Below are 20,223 nucleotides of genomic sequence, written 5' to 3'. Positions count from 1 at the left end.
TTCCTCCATTAGAGTCTGATCCTCTGTGGAAACGTTGCTTTCCTCAGCGCTGACCTACGTTTCAGGTTTTCAGCTCAGAGGGAGACGTGGGAGGATTCATCCTGCAGTCATCTGAGTTTTTCCTCCTGTTCAGGGAAAATGTCTGATTTTAGATCTTAATCTTCCTCTTTTCTCCTCTGAGCTGCAGACACGAACTCATCCAGCCAGAGACAGCAGCCTCGGCTCTGTGATCGCGTTCTCATCTGCTCTTCTAGGAACTAATCAGCCATTTTTCTAGGAATCTCACACGGTGTCATCACGTTTTTGTTGTTTCTGGTTTCTGTACGTACAGGTCAGGGTGCGGCTGCATTAACGCTCAGATTGTGTCAGATCATTGTTCAGAAAACTGGGAGTTCTCCTCCCGGTGCCGCCCAGCCCCTCCCTGCAGCAGGTGTTGCATCTCATTACACCGTTAGCCTCCTGCAGCACTTTCTCTGGAGGACCCAGCCAAGACGTCACGGTTCCTGTTGTTCTCCTCGTCACGCCATGAGGATCTTAATTCTGCTGTGTGTCGTTCCTGGGGTCTGCTGCTACCCCTCAGGTTTGGTCTCAGAAAGCTGTGCGGACATGAAGCCCCTCCACTCTGTGCCGCCTCAGAACACAGCATCTCCATTCACTGTCAGCGCGGCGCAGACCACCTTCACACCTGGGGAGAGCGTTACAGGTGAGTCAGTGGCAGCGACCTCAGTCTCTGACAGACAGCCTCACATTTGAGCTTTCCCAGCAGACAGACAGGAAGTCTTGTGTAATTTGGAGGATTTGTAGATTAAATATTCAGATTCTGACCCGGTGAAATGTTCAGAACCTTTTGGATCTAAACTCTTGGGTAAGGGTCCATCTTCACGTGTCTATTTTGTGGACGATGCTGAGTCACCGATGCTGAGTGACTCAGCATCGGTGACTCAGCATCAGATCAGTCATCCCTTTTGTTTTAGATTTAAACTAAAACGCTGAGTCACCCTCCAAAATAAGAGTCTGGCTTTGTTGCAGGTTCCACTTCCTGTCTGAACATTTAATGTCAGTTTTTAGGAAACTGAACGGCTTCAGACAGAAAGTCGCTCCCTGCTTGTTTTCATCCATCTTTACGGTTTTCTGTCCTCCACAGCAGCAGAGCAGCTCAGACCCAGAGCCTGATAGAAACGTCTCTAAACATGCTGATCAAACAGTTTATCATGTTGTCAGGATCAAATGCAGGATGACGGGGCTTTACAGAACCGACTCTTCTCTCTGGAGACGTGTGCACAGCTCTGGTTCTGTTAGAAATCCAGTATTTCTGTCTGAGTCCAGCGTTTGACTGGTTCTCTGTCCTTCAGTCTCTCTGCAGGCTCCGCCGTCGAAGGCCTTCACCGGCTTCCTGTTGGAGGCCAGAGCGCCGGGGGGGCAGTCAGCTGTCGGCTCATTTGCAGTGAACTCAGCTCCAGCCCAACTCCTCACCTGCTTCCAGACGCCTGTAGGTGTCTCGCCGTCCACCGAGTCACAGAAAACAGAGTCTAGCCAGGGGCCACCAACATGGGGCCCCTGACAGCATGTTGGTGGCCCCATGTCTAAACCAGGGGCCACCGACATGCTGCCATGCTGTCGACATGGGGCCACCGACATGGGGCCACCGACATGGGGCCCCATGTCGACAGCATGGCAGCATGTCGGTGGCCCCATGTTGGTGGCCCCTGGCTAGACTCTGTTTTCTGTGACTCGGTGGTCACAGAAAGTTTGTTTGATTTTTAATTTCCTCAGCATCACCTTTTGTTGACGGTGTGACTTCCTCATTGCGTTCTGCTTTAGACAACGTAGCTCCCTTGAAAAAGAAGGTGATTATTCACAGGAAGCTGGCTCCCTGGTTTACTTTAGGTTTACCTTTAGTTAAGAAACCATCTCTTGATCAAGATGAGTTAGTAAATTACAGACCTATATCTAATCTTCTTTTCTTATCTAAAATTCTTTAAAAAAGTAGTTGCTAATCAACTTTGTGAACATTTACAAAGTAATGACCTACTTGAGGAGTTTCAGTCAGGCTTCAGAGCTCATCATAGCACTGAAACAGCTCTGGTGAAGGTCACTAATGATATTCTCATGGCCTCAGATAATGGACTTGTGTCTGTACTTGTCCTGTTAGATTGGTGTGTTGTGGGTTTAAATCATCACCTTATAATACTAAGGATGAGTTTATTCAGTTTACTGACACCTGCAGCAAGGAGAGCAGGTAACATGATAGCAAGCTGCTCTGTCAGTTCCAGCTCAAACACATTTTTAATTGTTTACCAGGCGTGGTTTCTTCTTGCAACACATCTAGATGTCTCCATGAAACAAACTAAACTTGTTCTGCAACAGCAAAGTTTCACCTGCAAACAGGATAAAAGCAGTAGGTGTGATTACTTTAAGCCACTCAAGCAGAACAACAACACTATCTTCTACTAAAGTTCTCATAGGCACATTTCTTTAAAGGGAATACCAAAGAGGTGGAAAGCTGACACCACATTGTCCTAACTCAGCTCAGACAGCAAAATGAAGCCCTGAAGCCACAGGCTGAAGGCTGAGCTGGACCATGTGATGGATTCTAGTTTCCAGGTAACTGAATTATGTTCAGATTATGTTCCTGCTGGTTGATAACTGCTACATGTGGCCTCGGTATCTGCCTGCATTCAGGCAGTGGTACTGTAAAAGTGATCCAACCGGTTTAGATGCTGTTGATTTCAGCAACACTGAATGTTATTCTGGCCGTTCTCCAAACACTGCAACTCTCATTTTTACCACTGACTGAGGAATGCAAGAGCATACCTTTCTCTCTGGCACTCATGAAGCACTACCAGGTCATAAAATACAATATATTAGTGAGTTAGAAGTTCAGGGATCAGCCACTGGAGCTGTTGGTCCATAATTAATGAAACAGACACTGAATTATGTTTGGTGCACATACCGTGAATCTGAAAAAATAAAAACAAAACTAAATTACCCCAGATATTTTCTACCTCACCAAAAAATGTCATTATGGTCAAACATAATGAAAACAAAGCTTCTTGATAGGGTTAGGGTTACATTAGCGTAGTAAAATTTACAGCAGGCTAACTGAACACTAAAAATTCTGCTCATAAAGTTCCCATTAATTGTTGGAACCAATAGAAGCTGTGACACAGAGTACCGCCTATGATTATTTGTCCATCCATCCATCCATCCATCCATCCATCCATCCTCCTCCTCTTATCCGGGGTCAGGTCGTGGGGGTAGCAGCTTCAGTAGGGAGGCCCAGACGTCCCTCTCTCCAGCCACTTGGGCCAGCTCCTCAGGAGGAATCCCAAGGCGTTCCCAGCAGAGAGACATAGTCCCTCCAGCGTGTCCTGGGTCTTCCCCTGGGCCTCCTCCCGGTGGGACGTGCCCGGAACACCTCTCCAGGGAGGCGTCCAGGAGGCATCCTGACCAGATGCCCGAGCCACCTCACCTGGCTCCTCTCAAGCCAGTTGAGGCCAGCTCCTCAGGAGGAACCCCAAGGCGTTCCCAGGCCAGCCGGGAGACATAGTCCCTCCAGCGTGTCCTGGGTCTTCCCCTGGGTCTCCTCCCGGTGGGACGTGCCCGGAACACCTCACCAGGGAGGCGTCCAGGAGGCATCCTGACCAGATGCCCGAGCCACCTCAACTGGCTCCTCTGGACGTGGAGGAGCAGCGGCTCTACTCTGAGTCCTCCCCGGATGACTGAGCTCCTCACCCTATCTCTAAGGGAGAGCCCAGACACACTACGGAGAAAACTCATTTCAGCCGCTTGGATCCGGGATCTCGTTCTTTCGGTCACGACCCAAAGCTCGTGACCATAGATGAGGGTAGGAACGTAGATCGACCGGTAAATCGAGAGCTTCGCCTTTTGGCTCAGCTCTCTCTTCACCACAACGGATCGGTACAGCGCCCGCTTCACAGCAGACGCTGCACCAATCCGCCTGTCGATCTCCCGCTCCATCCTCCCCTCATTGGTGAACAAGACCCCAAGATACTTGAACTCCTTCACTAGGGGCAGCACATCCTCCCCAACCCGGAGAAGGCACTGTACCCTTTTCCGGTTCAAGACCATGGTCTCGGATTTGGAGGCACTGATTTTCATCCCGGCCGCTTCGCACTCGGCTGCGAACCGCTCCAGTGAGAGCTGTAGATCACGCCCTGATGAAGCCAATAGGACCACGTCATCCGCGAATAGCAGAGACGCAATCCTAAGGCCACCAAAACGGATCCCCTCAACACCTTGGCTGCGCCTAGAAATTCTGTCCATAAAAGTTATGAACAGAATCGGTGACAAAGGGCAACCTTGGCGGAGTCCAACTCTCACCGGAAACGAGTCCGACTTACTGCCGGCAATGCGGACCAGACTCTGACACCGGTCATACAGAGACCTGACAGCCCTTATTAAAGGGTCCGGTACTCCATACTCCCGGAGTACCCCCCACAGGATCCCCCGGGGGACACGGTCGAATGCCTTCTCCAGATCCACAAAGCACATGTAGACTGGTTGGGCAAACTTCCATGCCCCCTCAAGAATCCTGCTGAGGGTATAGAGCTGGTCCAGTGTTCCACGGCCAGGACCAAAACCACACTGCTCTTCCTGAATCCGAGATTATTTGTCCATATTATTGTATATTTTTCATGCACCAACCGTCCATAACTGAGAGGGATGTGTGGTTTGTATAAATCAGCGTAATGCGCATAGAGGGCCTCCTACCAGACCAGCAGGCGGCGCTCCGCTGGGTCTTTGTCAACCAACTCTGTTCACGGTTCTGTCTGCATGGCTCCAAGATCAATGACAGCTGCTCTCTGCACAATATTTCCATATTGAGCTTTGAAGCCATAATATGGAAAGAACAAACCTAAGAGTTGGCTCTGTCTCTTAGTTTCCCCTAACCTGGACACCATAGGCTAATCAAAAGCATGTGACTCTCTTAAAAATGTACACGACTCAACTTGAATCAAAAAATAAAATAATAAAATGTGGTCTATTAAATATAAGGTCTCTCCCTCCAAAGACTTTGTTAGTTAATGAATTGATTTCTGATAAACAGGTTGATTTGTTTTGTCTCACAGAAACCTGGCTACAAGAGGACTACGTTAGTATAAATGAGTCAACTCCCTCCAATTATTCAAATTTCCACATTCCCAGATCTGTGGGAAGAGGAGGAGGAGTGGCAACCATCTTTCAGTCTGATTTATTAATTAGTCCCAGGCCAATTAATAACTACAGTTCTTTTGAGCATTTAACCCTCAGTTTCCCTCATCCAAACTGCAAAGCAATAAAACCTCTTCTGTTTGTTGTTTTGTATCGTCCACCAGGCCCTTACACTCAGTTTCTGGATCAGGCATTACACTGTTTGTAACATGCTAATATAACTTGGAACATCTCATTGCACAGTTTTAGCTTCCCTACCATTACTCCACCATATCGCCTGTGCATCTGGTAGTTATGCAGCTGCACAATTCTTTGTAAACTGTTAGCTTTTTGAATTTGAAATCTCATCAGATGCTGAGGACTATTGCACATTTTTAACTTACCAGGAACGGATGCTGGTACATCGGCTGGAACATTATGTCTTATGTATGTGTGAACCCAGCCTTATGTTTGGTGTTAGCTTCCAGAAAGCCGGGTCAGCGTTAGCTTCCAGGGAGTTGATGTTGTGCTGATGTGGGTTCTCCACAGAACGCTGCTGTGTCCCACGTGTCCAGTTCTGCAAAAACGAACATCCAGGTGACGTGGAAAGCTGCTGGCAACATAGAAGCCGTCCAGTTCCAGTAAGGATAAACTGAGTTCTTCAATGTTCTCCTGCAGCCGTTTCAGCTCAGAGGACGGTCTGAATCACAGATGCCTTTCTCTGCTTGTCTCTGCAGAGCATCCTTTGTTCAGAGTTACAAAACTTTCTGGGTTGGTGTGAAAAGTCCTGTTCTGAGTCTAAGGAACGGCAGCAGTACTGGTTCTTCCAGTTCCTCTAGCGTGAGTAACCATCTTCTAACCTAAGCATGGTTTAATATTTCAATTACATCCCTTTCAGAATTAAGTACTGCAGGATGGCTCAAACCTGCTGGGTGGAAAACAACTTTCCCAAAATACAGTCCTGACCAAGAAGCCCTGTCCGGCCAACACTGTGGAAATGTCTGACTGTAAGCGTGTAGAAAAGCAAAGTTCACTCCAGGACCCGAGGATTGCCTCAGTTTAATTAGAAGGGTATGCTGAAAAACCAGGAGTGACCTTAAAACAATAAAATCAGGGCTGAAACAACCAGGAGTGAGCTTAAAACAATAAAATCAGGGCGTGCACAGGGATGCAGGCTCAACAGGTGATGCACGCAGATAAATAACTAGAAATATAATAAGTAGAGAGACGTTCTGGCAGCTATAAGCTGGTGGAGTAACAGGTGAGTTCTAACGGTGATGGATCAGCTAATTAACCCAAAAACAAACAGAAGCCTAAATGGTGAATATTTATCACATAAACTGTTCTCAGGACATTCAGCAGACGGGCGTTTACAAAACATATTATATCAAAACAGTTTAAATGTAATTAGATTATGAAACAGTTTATCTATAATTCATAACCAAACTAAATTGCCATCCTTACAGTTTTCTTACCTGCAATGACGCCTCACCCTTCTTGCCATTGCTGAGGCTCAAACATCTTCCTGCATCTTAACTCTGTGAGGCAAACTTAGCAGACGGATCGTCTCCCTTCTTCTTCTGTTCCTGCGCAGCGCCACTGCAGCCCCACGCAGGGACAGAAGCTTTATGTTAATTTATCTACAGCAACGGTAGTATAATACAGAATACACTGCTCACTCAAAGACAGACCTACAACCCCCCCCCCCCCCCCCCACCTGCGCAGCAAAAGCTATTGCTAAAAGGAAAGTGGTCTTCAGCAACAGCCACCACAGGCCCGCCGCCAAGGGTCCAGTCGGGGGGGCAGCAAAGCCCTGGATCCTGCTGGGGGTCGCCCCCTTGGGGGGGTGCGAAGTTCCTGTTCCAGTGCCTACAGAGGGTTGATGATGACGGTCATCCTGACGCGGCCAGAGACTGGGGGGGGCACATCGGAACCAAAGACGGTCCCCCTGAGACAAGGTGGACGGCCCCCACAGATCCGGGTGCAGGCAGCCCATCAGTCGAGTTGTCCTGGTGGAAAAAACCCGACTGACGGCCTCAATGCATCACCTGCAGGCAGGCCCGTATTAAGACAATGTGGTGCCCCCCCATGGTTGGTGCCCCTGGGCACTGGCCCACTGGCCCCTATGGATAATCCGGCCCTGCCTGCGGGTCCCCTGGCCCTTCTAAGGCCCACAGGGATGCCGACCAGGTTGTATGCACCAAAGGGCCGTGAAGCACTGTCCCCCATTTGTTCACCTAAGCACCCCCTGACCACCGGTTCCTCTGACCACCGGTTCCTCTGACCCCCTGACCCCCGGTTCCTCTGACCACCGGTTCCTCTGACCCCCTGACCCCCGGTTCCTCTGACCACCGGTTCCTCTGACCCCCTGACCCCCGGTTCCTCTGACCCCCGGTTCCTCTGACCACGGTTCCTCTTTAACTCCTGCACCGCTGTCGGCCATAATGAGCAACACGAGGTGGAAAACACAGAGAGAACTTCAGGATCCTGGGAACCTGGATCCCTGTGATCAGAGCCTGGAGCCGGCTGAGTCATGTTCCTTAGGTGAGGTTAGGGATCGCCGCTCCGAGTGTTTTGGGGGACCTGAGCTTTTATCTCTAACTTCTGGGCGGTCCATCGCACCTAAAACAGCAATAAACTTTTAACAAGTTCTTCTAACGTGAACATCTGTGCTTCTAAGTCTGATTTTCAGGTTTCATAAACTCTCCTCTGTGATGTTTTCACCGTTTCTTTGTTCTTCTCCGTGGTTCCTACATCTGTCCCATTTTTAATCCACATTAACATCATGAGCTGCTTTGAATCTGGCCATGTTGAGGAGGAACCTGAGGAGGAACCTGAGGAGGAACCTGAGGAGGAACCTGGTACCAGACGTTCAGGTGCTGCTGGTTTCTACAAAGGAAAAGTGGCTCTGCATGATTGTATAAATCTGAGTTTATTCTGCCGTTGCCAACCCTAACCCAGTTTTATAAACGAGAGCCCAGGTGCCGTCAGTCAGAACCATTGCAGGGAGACCAAGCTGACCAGAAACGCTCTGCTCCGTGTAGATCTCCAGCGCCGGCTGCGGTTCCTCTAAGGTGTGCTTCAGTCAGCCTGCAGACTGCGATCCAGCCGGAGGCTCTCAGTGCCGCTTCATGTCCGCCAGGCTGCTCTCTCCTGGAGGACCTGCTGTCCGCTACGAGGTGACAGGAGCCGCTGATGGATATGTAGCCTTTGGATTCTCAGACGATCAAAAGATGGTAAGAATATTTAAAGCTTTAAATCACTGGACAACTCTCCTACAGTAGCTGAGAAGGGCCAAACCAATCAGAACTTTTTGTTTTTCTCACGTCTGTGAGCAAAGACGATGTTTGTGTCTTTCTCTAAAAAGTTCCAGGAAGGTCTAAATCCAGCTTTTGATGTGACGGACACACCGACTCAAATTCAGTTTAATTCATTCATCTTTACAAATTCTCAGTCATCACAGCAGCAATCAGGCTTAAACCAGAGGCAGCAGGACTTTCTCTCAGTTCTCCTGAAGACGCTTCCTCACCTGTCCAGGTGTCTCTATCAGTTCTGGAGGTTCTGATCTACCTGCAGGTGGAGCACTGCTGTTTCTGAGGACATGGAGGTCCATCCTCCCAGAACCAGTCCAGGTCAGAACCAGTGAGCCACCATCTCTGTCCTGGTGGTTACAAGCTGCTGCTTGGTGTGAGAGGAGGACTTGGTCTCCTGAACCATGATGAGATGCTGATATAATCTCTCTGGAACGTGATGGAGGACCGAGCTGTAAACTCTGGGGAGATGAAGCTCCATCCTCCTCCTCTGTTCACTGATGGCTTTGCTCTGTGGACCAAGATGGCTTCTTCCTAACATCTGTCCTCCCTGTCCAACATCTGGACCTCAGGTCCTCAGCAGTGTCTCCTTAGTTCAGGAGGTACCAGAGGACCTCTGAGTCTGGCTGCTGGTCCTCCTGCTGCTCCAGACGTTCATAGTTTCTCTGATGGACTCTGAGCTGCTTTGGACCGCAGACACAACGCCGCTCAGCTTAGGTCTGGATGTTCTGTCTTCAGGAGGAACCCGGTTCTGTCTGAGAGTTATTACATTTACTGGCATGTTGTGATCCTGAGCTTCTCAGAACCTCCTGACACTTTCAGGAGAACAGTAGCGCTCCGACTGCAGGCTGCTCAGAGCGAGCCGCTAGAACTGACTCAGACTCCAGGTGTGGAAACGTTTGTACCTGCAGAAAGGAGCCCTGAAGCACTAAATGTTATGTTAGACAGGAGCAGGAGGAGGACAGCTTTCATTCAGATAAACTCTGAGCCAGTTTTCAGGTCTAGAGGATGATTTATCAAACCTTTCCATGTGGTTAGCAGCGATGTTAGCTGGTTCTGTTTAAATACTCCTTTATGTCTTTCCTTGCTCAGGGGAACGATGACATTTATATCTGTGGCCTGGACAGCAAGGGATCGGTGGGGGTTACGCACGCCTTCTCTACAGGACCAACTTTTCCAGAAGTTCAACCACTGGTACTTCAGTCCTCCCCGTTCTCCAGACATTAACTGTGAAACATTCTCCTGCTCCTGCAGTGGCTTTATGTGTCGCCTGAAATTGTACCTGGCAGGGGAACGTGGTGGATGTGCAGGCCTCCGTCCAGAACGGCGTGCTGAGCTGCTCCTTTACTTCCAGCAATCCCATTTCCACCCAGAGGAGCTCCAACCTCAGCAGCCTGTACTACCTGCTGTTTGCCTACGGAGCCAGCAGCAGTGGTGAGACTTAAGCCTGAGCTGCAGGACCTGAGCAGGAACAGCTGTCTGCAGCTGTCTCCCACCACTCACTGGCTGGCCTTGGTGTGTCTCACAGGGAAGATCCTGATGCATAAGGACACTTTCACCAGCAGTCAAAGGGTCGACATTTCAGCCCCGGCTGTTGTCCAAAGTGACGGGAAAGTGAACATCATCCGCGCTCATGGTGAGTTCCAGCTTAGAAATGCTTCCTGAAACATGTTTATCCGCTAAAAGGAAGTTGTTAGCAGCCAATCAATCAATCAATCAATCAATCAATCAATCAATCAATCAATCAATCAATCAATCAATCAATCAATCAATCAACCAATCAATCAACCAATTAACCAATCGATCAATCAATCAATCAATCAATCAATCAATCAACCAATCAATCAACCAATTAACCAATCGATCAATCAATCAACCAATCAATCAATCAATCAATCAATCTTTGTTGTCAACTACAATTTCCATAATTGAGATTACAGTTTCAGTACTAACCATCCATCACATATATATAATAATATAACCTCTTCGGGGGGGGGGGGGGTTATATTATTTGCAGGTTTGTTAAACTAACCATCTAAGCTAAAAACTGACCTGTCATGTTTTCTGAATTTCTGTCTGAATCAGAACCTGAAACATTAAATTTGCTTACAAAAAAAACAACAAAGGTTTAAGCTCTTAGCAGTAATGATTTTATGGGATTCTTCATAAATAAAATTGATTCCATTAAAAATAAAATAATTGGCATCCTCCCAAACATGATTACCTCATCCTCAGTAAGTGAGGCAGCATTGGAGGAATCCTTACAACCTGCGCAGTGTCTGAACTGTTTAGAAGCAGTAGAGCTTTCTGAGCTATCTAAAATTTTAGCTTCATCTAAACCTTCTACCTGTATGTTAGACCCAATCCCAACCAAGTTGTTTAAGGAGGTATTCCCTCTGATCAGTGGTCCTATTTTAGACATGATTAATCTATCCTTGGTAAATGGATATGTACCACAGGCATTGAAAGTAGCTGTTATTAAACCTTTACTTAAGAAACCTTCTCTTGATCAAGATGAGTTAGTAAATTACAGACCTATATCTAATCTTCTTTTCTTATCTAAAATTCTTGAGAAAGTAGTTGCTAATCAACTTTGTGAACATTTACAAAGTAATGACCTACTTGAGGAGTTTCAGTCAGGCTTCAGAGCTCATCATAGCACTGAAGCAGCTCTGGTGAAGGTCACTAATGATATTCTCATGGCCTCAGATAATGGACTTGTGTCTATACTTGTCCTGTTAGATCTCAGTGCTGCATTTGATACAGTTGATCACAATATTCTCCTACAAAGACTTGAGCATACTGTAGGGATTAAGGGAAAAGCATTAGGCTGGTTTAAATCTTATCTGTCGGACAGATTCCAGTTTGTTCATGTTAATAATAAATCTTCCTCAAACTCTAGGGTCACTTGTGGAGTACCACAGGGTTCAGTCCTTGGACCAATTCTATTTACTATATATATGCTTCCGATTGGCAAAATTATCAGACAGCATGGGATTAATTTCCACTGTTATGCTGATGACACTCAGCTATATTTATCCATAAATCCTGATGAATCCAATCAGTTACTTCGACTGCAGTCATGTCTTGATGACATCAAAAGCTGGATGACTTTAAATTTCCTGCATCTAAATTCTGACAAGACCGAAGTTTTAATCTTTGGGCCAGAGTCTTCAAAAAATAAAGTTCTTAATCAATCCCTTAATCTGGATGGCATTAACTTGGCCTCTGGTAATAAAGTTAAAAATCTTGGTGTTGTTTTCGACCAAGACATGTCATTTAAATCCCATATTAAACAGGTTTCCAGAGTTTCCTTTTTTCACCTCCGGAATATCGCCAAAATTAGAAACATTCTGTCCAGGAGTGATGCTGAAAAACTAGTCCATGCATTTGTTACTTCAAGGCTGGACTATTGTAATTCTTTACTATCAGGAAGTCCACAAAATGCAGTTCAAAGTCTTCAGCTGAACCAAAATGCTGCAGCAAGAGTTCTGATGAAAATCAACAAGAGGGATCATATTTCTCCATGTTTTAGCTTCCCTTCATTGGCTTCCTGTTAAATCAAGAATAGAATTTAAAATTCTCCTTCTAACGTATAAAGCCCTTCATAATCAAGCTCCATCATATATCAGAGCTCTGATTACCCCGTATGTTCCTAACAGAGCACTTCACTCTCAGACTGCAGGTCTGCTGGTGGTTCCTTGAGTCTCTAAAAGTAGAATGGGAGGCAGATCCTTTAGCTATCAGGCTCCTCTCCTGTGGAACCAACTCCCAGTTTTGGTCCGTGAGGCAGACACCCCGTCTACTTTTAAGACTAATCTTAAAACTTTCCTTTTTGACAAAGCTTATAGTTAGAGTGGCTCATGTTACCCTGAGCTACCTCTATAGTTATGCTGCTATAGGCTTAGGCTGCTGGAGGACATCAGGGTCTAATTTTCTCACTCTACTGATTTCTACTGTTCTTCAGTCTACTGTTCTTCAGTTTTGCATTGTATTACATTGAAATGACTGTCGTCATTTCAGCTTTTAACTTTCTGTTCTCTCTCTTTTCTCTTCATAGTAGGTACACCTGGTCTGGCGTTCTGTTAACTGTGACATCATCCAGAGAAGACGGCTCACCCGCTATTACCATCTAATGTAGAACAGATTACTAGATCAATGTGTGCTTCTGTGCTTTTTTGTTTCTCTTGTTGTGTCTCTGTTCTGTCTTCTGTAACCCCAGTCGGTCGAGGCAGATGACCGTTCATACTGAGCCCGGTTCTGCCGGAGGTTTTCCTTCCCGTTAATGGGTGGTTTTTCTTCCCACTGTCGCTTCATGCATGCTCAGTATGAGGGATTGCAGCAAAGCCATGTACAATGCAGATGACTCTCCCTGTGGCTCTACGGTTCCCCAGGAGTGAATGCTGCTTGTCGGGACTTTGATGCAATCAACTGGTTTCCTTATATAGGACATTTTTGACCAATCTGTATAATCTGACCCAATCTGTATAATATGATTGAACTTGACTTTGTAAAGTGCCTTGAGATGACATGTTTCATGATTTGGCGCTATATAAATAAAATTGAATTGAATTGAATTGAATTAATATTGGTCGTCCTAAGTTGATGTGGAGATAGTGGACTCTCCTCAGTTCCTGGGTGTTCACCAGAACCATGAACTGAACTGGACCCATAACCCTGATGCTCTTACAGGACGGGTCAGAGCAGAATCTACCTGCTGAGGAGGCTGAGGTCTCCTGGCCTGCAGGGGGCGCTGCTGGACACCTTCTTTACCTGTGGAGGCATCAGCCATCTTCTCTGGTCTGATGGAGCAGCAGCTGATAAAGTCATGAGGAGGACCGGTTCTGATCCGGGACGTCCTCCCAGCTGCTGCTAGACTTTATCATCTCTGCTGCTCCAACAGACTCAGTCAGTGTTTGCATCACACTGATGGCTGCTTCTGCTCCGATCACGGCTCACTTACTGTCTCCCAGGGGCTGAGGCCCATTTTAACATTTCTGAGGGTTTGCTGTAAGATTCTGCTAACCTCCTTTCTACCAGAAAGAAACAGAGTCTGAGGGCTTCTACTGATGGTCAGACTTTTATTTTATTTTAATTTTGTTTTATCAAACAGGTCTCTTAAAAAATGAGATCTTGGATATCAATTAGAATACCGGTATAAATAAAGGTTAAATAAATAAGGACAATATTTACTTTCCAGAATATCTGAGGATTGTTGAGATTTTCAGTACTGAACGCCAAATGATAGATTTATCTTTGTTAATAGCAAAAGGTAAATTATTTCTTAATTGTCTAAAACAGTCTTGTCACGCTGACGTCATGCAATCCTTTGACTGACTGAAGTCGAAGCATCTGAGACCAGAGCCTCCCTGCTACCCCATATTTGCATATTGGATTAACTTTCACATTTTTATCTATCGAGCCTCAATTAACATCCCATCATCTCAAGGTTCTTTCCAAAGTCAGCTTCCATCAGATCCTCCAGGTTGGTGAGAAAGTTTCCTCTCTAAGGAAACCCAGCAGGTTGCATCAAGTCTCTCCAAGCAGCATTCACTCCTCCTGAAAGAGCGTAGAGCCACAGTGGACAGTCGTCTGCATTGTTGATGGCTTTGCAGCAATCCCTCATACTGAGCATGCATGAAGCGACAGTGGAGAGGAAAACTCCCCTTTAACAGGGAGGAGAACCTCCAGCAGAACCAGAACCAGGCTCAGTGTGAACGCTCATCTGCCTCCACCCACTGGGGCTTAGAGAAGACAGAGCAGAGACACAGAAAGCTCAGAAGCTCACATTGACCCAGGAGTACTTTCTATGTTAGAGAAGACAGAGCAGAGACACAGAAAGCACAGAAGCTCACATTGACCCAGGAGTACTTTCTATGTTAGAGCAGACAGAGCAGAGAACACCGAAAGCTCAGAAGCTCACATTGACCACAGGAGTACTTTCTATGTTAGAGAAGGACAGAGCAGAGACACAGAAAGCTCACAGAAGCTCACATTGATCCCAGGAGTACTTTCTATGTTAGAGAAGACAGAGCAGAGACACAGAAAGCTCAGAAGCTCACATTGACCCAGGAGTACTTTCTATGGTAGAGAAGACAGAGCAGAGACACAGAAAGCTCAGAAGCTCACATTGTCCCAGGAGTACTTTCTATGTTAGAGAAGACAGAGCAGAGACACAGAAAGCTCAGAAGCTCACATTGACCCAGGAGTACTTTCTTTGGTAGAGAAGACAGAGCAGAGACACAGAAAGCTCAGAAGCTCACATTGACCCAGGAGTACTTTCTATGTTAGAGAAGACAGAGCAGAGACACAGAAAGCACAGAAGCTCACATTGACCCAGGAGTACTTTCTATGTTAGAGAAGACAGAGCAGAGACACAGAAAGCTCAGAAGCTCACATTGACCCAGGAGTACTTTCTTTGGTAGAGAAGACAGAGCAGAGACACAGAAAGCACAGAAGCTCACATTGACCCAGGAGTACTTTCTATGGTAGATGGTAATAGAGGATGATCTGCCTCCCCTGATGATGTCACAGCTAACAGAACGCCAGACCAGGGGTACCTTCTATGAAGAGAAAAATGACAGAGAACAAAAAGTTAAAAGCTGAAATAACAACAAACAATGCAGATTGGAGAGCAGTAGGAGAACTCAGCAGAGAGAGAGAAATAGACCCTGATGTCCTCCAGCAGCCTAAGCCTATAGCAGCATAACTATAGAGGTAGCTCAGGGTAACATGAGCCACTCTGACTAGAAGCTTTGTCACAAAGGAAAGTTTTAAGATTAGTCTTAAAAGTAGACGGGGTGTCTGCCTCACGGACCAAAACTGGGAGTTGGTTCCACAGGAGAGGAGCCTGATAGCTAAAGGATCTGTCTCCCATTCTTAGCAGCAGAAAGCTCTACTGCTTCTAAACAGTTCAGACACTGTGCAGGTTCTAAAGGTTCCTCCAATGCTGCCTCACTTACTGAGGATGAGGTAATCATGTTTGGGAGGATGCCAATTATTTTATTAAAAATAAAATCAATAGCAGTGTAGCAGGATCAATGGTAAAATCATGAAATGACAAACTAAAAGCAGGTCTTCAAACATTAAACTGTCTTCCAGGGGCCCTGATGCTGATAGCCTGGATGACCACAGGTCCGCTGGGAATGATGGTCGCACGATTCCTGAAATCGATGGGCAGAGGAGTAAAGCCGTGTGGCAAAGATCTCTGGTTTGTGGTGAGTTTAGTTTAGTTTAATTGACATTTATCTCTGGGTGGTGTGAAGCTTCGATGCCAAAGGCTTTCAACACGTTCTGCATATTTGATGAAACTTAAATCATTTCACACTTTGAGTTCAACCTGTCTTCTCCAAAGCGGCTGAAATCCACGAATAAATCTAATCTCATTTTCATAGATCTTCTTCAGGCATGTTTATGGTTAAAGTGGTATTTCTGCAGTATTCCTGACTGTGAAAGGGGTTAATTAAACCATCTAACCCCTGCTGTCTTTGCTGTTTTCATTTAAAACCCGTTAGACACGACCCAGTTCAGCCCTGTTGTGGCCAAACGGGAGATTGCTGAAGCAATGCACCCACATGTAGTCATGAATGTGTGTTCCTGCAGGTCCACGTTTCAGTGATGACCGTCACCGTGGCTGCCACCATCATTGCTTTCATCCTGGCCTTCTCATTCGTCAACGGCTGGGCTGAGGTAAGTGTTGTCTGGTACCACCAGGTCCATTCAGACGGGGAGTCTAGAACCGGACGTAAACTCGGTCTTTTGGAGGCAAATCAAGAGATCATCTGTAGAAATGATCAACAGCAGGGGCAACATGGAGACGTTGTACGGGTGGAGCCCACAGACGTTTTTATTCAGTCTGACCAGAGTCAGCGTCACTGCTGGCTCAGTGAGGCGACACCCGGACCCTACTGAGGTCCAACTCCCCCATGGCCCAATCTCTCTGTCTGAAGAACATGGAGCAGATCCAGGGAGACAGTTCCTCCAGAAGAGCTGGACCAACGCAGGTCTTCATCCTCAGCAGGACATGAATCTGCTGCTTTCTGCAAGGAGGACCAGGATGGGCCCTGCCAGAGCAAATGGCGTGGCTCGGGGGGGCTTAGGGCCCCGAATCTATCACCCTTCCCAGGTCGATGTGGGCCGATGTGGGCCAGACGGCACCGGGCCAAGAAGCTGTGACGTCATTCATCGTCTTCCATCTTCACATCACACTTGCTGCATCTGACTTTACATTTCCATGTTTATCCTGAGACGGCCCAACCGGACGTCTTTCCTGCCCGCGTCTCTCTGCCTCCAGCCTGTAAAGTCCTCCTGTCCCTCCTTAGTGTCCACCGGGTCAGACCTTTGTCCCTCAGCTGCTTCACTGCGCTGCCGAGGATCCTCCATCCTTAGCACAGGCACCACAGCTCTTTATTATCAAGCTTTATCTGTTGGCTGTCCTTTTCTGCTTCAGTATAATCACTTAATGCCCCCCACCACCCTAATAACCTTTGAGTTCAAGTTAACTGAGTTCTACTTGTGCTGATGAGGTTTAAATGCAGCATATAAGCTTCCATTAAAGTCACCTAACTAACCCGTAATCCACTGTACTGTTCATATAATCTGAGCCATAATGAAGGTTCTGCTGGTGCTGCCATGTGTAACTGTGCGTCTGAGCAGAAATGTTCTTCCTGCAGGGAGCTCATCCTGTGCTGGGCGTCCTGGTCATGATTCTGGCGCTGATCCAGCCCATCCTGGCGCTGATGCGCTGTGGACCGCAGCATCCATGGTACCCGGCTTCTACGTTCTCCTGTTGCTGTTTATTCTTATGATCAATAGTTCTGCTGTAATTAAGAAAGAAGTTCAGATGAAGTCTTGGAGTCGTTACCGTCTTCATGTCTCAGAGTGAATGATGTGTAAATAGAATCGGCCGCTGTGACCTCCTAACCCTAACCCTCTGCACGGATGGAAGGAGCAGAAAAGCTGCTCCGCTCTGAAGGTTTTCAAACATCAGGCAGAGTACGAATGTACGAAGGAGTGAGCATCTCTCACCAACGTAGCCAGGACTCGTGCTCAGAAACATCTCCAGGCTGTAGGCGGGTCACCGCAGGGGTTGCACCTGTACCCAGGTCCGCCCTGCCCCGCCCCTAAATCTGGATCGATACCAGAAGGTCCGCCCCGCGTCCGAATACCTACGGAGGATGTTTGCTAGCCTCGCAGATCAGTCTGGCTACCCTCCGTTGAAGAAAATTTGGAGCCGTTCACCAAACGAACGTCCAATCAGCGTTGGCTTTGAGGCGGGTTGAGGTGTGACGCAACGGGAAGCGCGACAGTTCAGTCTAAAGAACATGGCGGCTTCAGCCGATGAAACTAGCGTTAGCGTGGCTATCGAGCAAGTTTTATCGGAATTACAGAGTATTTCTTTGCTGAGCTAACGAGCCTTTACCTGCAGCAGCAAGAGTAGCTTGGCTTGTGGTTGTGTTTTCGTCGTCGCTCGTAACAGAGTGACGACGAATCTGATTGGTTCATTTGGCCCGTCTATCACCAACATAGGCCAATCAGCTAACCAGTATTTTCGCCCCTTCCCAAAATTACTTCAACGGAAGGTTTCCAGATGGATATCTGGCGGAGTCAGGTTAGATGTTTGTAGAGAATTTCAGGAAACCTGCAGCTTCCTGAGTGACATCAGAGGGAGTTAGGGAGGTCGGCCATTGGCAGGTTGCCGGTTCGATCCCCTGACTGTCTCAGTCATTGTGTCCTTGGGCAAGACGCTTCATCTGATTTGCTGATGCAGCCTCGCCTCTGTCAGTCTGGCCCAGGGCAGCGGTGGCTGCTAGCGTAGCTCACCACAGCTGGGTGTGAAGCGCTTCACAGGTACAAACCGATTAGCATCAGCGACTCGTTAAAGAAAATAGAACGTTGTTCTGATCGGACCCGTTTAGTTCTGCAACGTTCATCAGAACCAAGCTGATTCTAGATGAATGCTGGTCGCTGATGCAGTGAACACGTCTAACCCTAACACCAGAGTCCAGAGTCAAACATTAAAGTCAGAACCAGAACCAGCAGTTTGGGTTTCATCTGAACCTGATTTGATCTTCTGCAGGAGGTTCCTGTTCAACTGGGCTCATTTCTTCATCGCAGTGTCTGTTCAGCTCTTAGCCGGTAAGTCGGACCTTCACTCTCCCAGTCGGCTCATCCACACCCTAAAACCCGTCTGATGTCCCCCCCCACAGTGGCGGCCATATTTACGGGCGTGCAGATGATGGACAGCACCCCCAGCGGCTGGCTGGTGAAAGTGATGGGGGGGTTCGCCGGCTGGCAGGCTCTGTTCTACGGCCTGATGGAGCTCAGAGCCAGGTGGAAGTCGAGCGGCGCAGGTGAGCAGCGTCAGCAACACCTGAGCGTCTGAACCCAAACGTTAACGTTAAAGTGGCTGCGCTGCTCGTTTGGGCGCAGCTGGGATCAAATCTGCGCTTCAGAGACCAGAACCGGTCTTAAACTTTGCATTTTAGATCATTTGGACAAAGTTCTAATTTATTAAATATGTGATTATTGTTCTTAAAAGATGAATCTTTCTGCCAGAGAATCTTTGCTTTTACAGTAAAAATCAGCTGAAACTAATGAAATAAAGGCCAGAAATAGTGAGCAACAATGCTGATCTACTTTTATAAGATGTTATAACAATCAGATCAGGTAATTATTATCTAATTCATTATTCATATAACTGTCCTTATGCTGGGGTGGGGGGGGGGGGGGGGGGCAGAGTCCGTCACAGAGACAGACGCTCTAGAGACCAATTAACCCAACAGTCACCCCAGACAGGGAATCAAACCGGGGACCCTCCTGTTGCTAGGCAACAAGGCTACCAGCTGGGTCGCCTGCATTCAGAACAGTTCTTAGCTGTAAAATGGATCCATCAGCGTTTCTAACCTGGACGTCTGCGCTTGTGTTTGCAGAGCCGAGCCGTCCTGCTGCATCAAATATGGTAAAATTAGACGACAGGCTGCATTAATTAAGCTGAGAGTTCCTGGTTTAACGAGCTTTTCCTGCAGGTGGGCGCTGCTGGGCTGCTGCTGCTGCTCTACATCCTGGGCAACCTTTGCTTTTTGGTCGCTCTGCTGGTTGGAATCGGACAAATGTCATACACCTAGAAAGCTGAATGGATCGTTTTCATTAATTAAATTCAACTGTTATTTCTTCTGTTTAATTGAAGTTTAATCACATAATTAAACTTTTCGTTCTGTTCGCACTCTGTGCATACAAAATGACAAATAAAGTTGTCTAAGTCATGACATAAGCAGAAATTGGGTTAGGAAAACATAATTCAGCATTTAGGAAGAAATTATTTTTATATATCTTAATATTTTCTGTTGTGAAGTAAAATAATATTGGGTATTAAGGAAGAGTTTAGTAAATATGTGATTCTGTATGTAGCTTTATATCAAGAGATTTTAAATAAAAAGAAGTGAAGCTTGTTTCCGTCTGAATGATTAATTCCTCCTGACCCTGAAGTCAAAGTCTCTACATTTCATGGAGGTTTTCTAGCATCACGTTCCTCCCTGATCTCCAGGTGACGTCTTCCACAGATTAACAGGTAATGGTGACCAGGTGGAAGTCACTTTAACTACTGTAAGATCCACTAAAGCTGCGCGGTGGAAGACCTTAGAGGCCTGGGAGGGAACGTGGTTTCAGCGATTAAAGATCTGCTGACTGGCTGACGTCCCGCTTTAGACTCTGGTCACTAAGTTCTGATGTAACGCAGGACAGTGGCTTACAGGGTTAT

General features: G+C 46.9%; 1 protein-coding gene across 1 annotated transcript; it reads left to right on the top strand.

Moving 5' to 3' along the window:
* Positions 1 to 85: 85 nt before the first annotated feature.
* Positions 86 to 19,915, top strand: zgc:163022 (putative ferric-chelate reductase 1). The gene is made up of 15 exons (XM_036139838.1): positions 86 to 703; positions 1,353 to 1,489; positions 5,704 to 5,795; positions 5,892 to 5,994; positions 8,199 to 8,390; positions 9,558 to 9,659; positions 9,755 to 9,899; positions 9,994 to 10,101; positions 15,567 to 15,682; positions 16,068 to 16,154; positions 17,138 to 17,229; positions 18,544 to 18,602; positions 18,674 to 18,817; positions 19,397 to 19,425; positions 19,493 to 19,915. Exons 1-15 carry the CDS (start codon positions 526 to 528, stop codon positions 19,589 to 19,591), a joined length of 1,683 nt encoding a protein of 560 aa, XP_035995731.1. The 5' UTR covers positions 86 to 525; the 3' UTR covers positions 19,592 to 19,915.
* The last annotated feature ends 308 nt before the right edge of the window (positions 19,916 to 20,223 follow it).

This window comes from Fundulus heteroclitus, chromosome 8 (genome assembly GCF_011125445.2).
Source record: "Fundulus heteroclitus isolate FHET01 chromosome 8, MU-UCD_Fhet_4.1, whole genome shotgun sequence".
NCBI lineage: Eukaryota > Metazoa > Chordata > Actinopteri > Cyprinodontiformes > Fundulidae > Fundulus > Fundulus heteroclitus.
Note: the sequence above shows the minus strand (reverse complement) of the source record. Positions and strands in the feature narration are given on the sequence as shown.

Coding starts and splice junctions, on each gene's coding strand:
- zgc:163022 (XM_036139838.1), top strand. CDS start 526: ATGAGGATCTTAATTCTGCTGTGTGTCGTTCCTGGGGTCTGCTGCTAC. Junction 5,796..5,891: donor ATAGAAGCCGTCCAGTTCCA/GTAAGGATAAAC, acceptor TTGTCTCTGCAG/AGCATCCTTTGTTCAGAGTT. Junction 15,683..16,067: donor GCAAAGATCTCTGGTTTGTG/GTGAGTTTAGTT, acceptor GTGTTCCTGCAG/GTCCACGTTTCAGTGATGAC.